Genomic DNA, 1,332 nt, shown 5'->3' with positions numbered 1-1,332 from the left:
GGGTCGGTCGGGGTCACGGCTCTCGTTGAGGGTCTCTCCGAAGACCTCCTTGGCCAGGGCGATCCTACCGCACACCATGATGCGGGCTACGCGGCGGAACTTGGCGTCCGCCTGGTTGTCCCGCACCGTGGTGTAGGAGCCGCGGTAGCCCACGGTGAGGAAGCCCGAGCGCTTGTCCAGCGCCGCCCGCGGAAGCCGGTCGCTGCTGCCCTGCGAGTTGCTATCCTCCAGGTCGCTCTGGCAGCCCTCGTCGTTGAGCGAGCTCTGCTTGGTGACCTTGGGCGACAGCAGCTTCACCAGGTCGCCCAGCTGGAAGTATTCGGCCTCCCGCAGAAGCCGTTCCTTCTCGGGGAAGTGCTCGGGCAGCGCCAGCTGCTTGTCCCGCAGGTAATCCAGCACGTACCTGAAGAGGAAGCCGTCGCGGTCGATGAAGAAGCGCGCCCGGCTGTCCCTGGGCAGCTGGCGGGCCGCCGCCGGGCCGCCCCGGCACGGGGAGAACATGGTGGCCAGCGTGCTGTCCGGGACGCTGAGCAGCGTGGAGTGCCTCGTCACGTACACCTGGCCCCCCACATTCAGCTCCACCACCTCGGGGAACGGCGAGCCCGACGGCCCCGATACCATGTCGCTGATGGGCAGGATGCTGCCGCCCGCCTCCTTCAAAGCCATGGCTGCGAGCGGGCGGCCGCGAAGGAGGGTCTCCCTCCTAAAAAAGCCGGCCTCCCTCCTCCTCCTCCTCCTCCTCCTCCTCCTCCTCCTCCTTCTCCTCCTTCCCTCGCCCCCCGGCGCGCCCGGAAGCGCCCGGACGGAGCCGCTGCTCCGCCGCCCTCTGGCGCGGCAGCGGGCGGCAGGACCCCGGCCCGGGCGATGCCTGCTGCCCCGGCGGCGGGACGGGCTGTGCTGTGCTGTGCTGTGCTGTGCTGTGCTGTGCTGTGCTGTGCTGGGCTCTGGGCTCTGGGCTCTGGGCTCCGGGCTCTGAGCTCTGCGCTCTGCGCTCTGGGCTGGCCCGGCCCGGCGCGACCCGAGCCGAGCGCCCCCGGCCCTGCCCCCGGCCCTGCCTGCTCCTCCCGGCGGGCTCGGGGCCCTCAGCCGCGCTGGCCTCGGGGCCGAGCGGCCGCCGGAGCCGCTGCCACTTGGCAAAGCGCTGCCGCGCTGCCAGGCTCGGCCCAGGGAAGAGCCAAGCCCCTACCCGGCTCCTCCCATCGCCTCGGCTGGCTGGCTTCGCTTTGAAATTATTTTTTACCCCCCTCCCCCCACTTGAAAATCTGCCAGCCTTCCCCAACTCCCTCTGCCTGTTTTGCACTGTCGCTTCAGTCCACACTTGCAGAGCTGGAA

The 1,332-nt window shown here is 70.2% G+C and overlaps 1 protein-coding gene across 1 annotated transcript in view; it reads right to left on the bottom strand.

Moving 5' to 3' along the window:
* The window catches only part of KCTD8 (potassium channel tetramerization domain containing 8), an 87,401-nt gene extending 86,735 nt beyond the window's left edge, over positions 1–666 (bottom strand). The window contains exon 1 of the mRNA XM_057384561.1: positions 1–666. This exon is cut by the window's left edge and continues 178 nt beyond it. Coding sequence (XP_057240544.1) covers positions 1–666 — 666 coding nt within the window.
* Between the last annotated feature and the right edge of the window lie 666 nt (positions 667–1,332).

Source organism: Malurus melanocephalus, unplaced genomic scaffold, assembly GCF_030028575.1.
Source record: "Malurus melanocephalus ecotype Western Australia unplaced genomic scaffold, MMel_1.1 scaffold_719, whole genome shotgun sequence".
Lineage (NCBI taxonomy): Eukaryota > Metazoa > Chordata > Aves > Passeriformes > Maluridae > Malurus > Malurus melanocephalus.
This window is presented reverse-complemented; position numbering and strand designations above follow the sequence as displayed.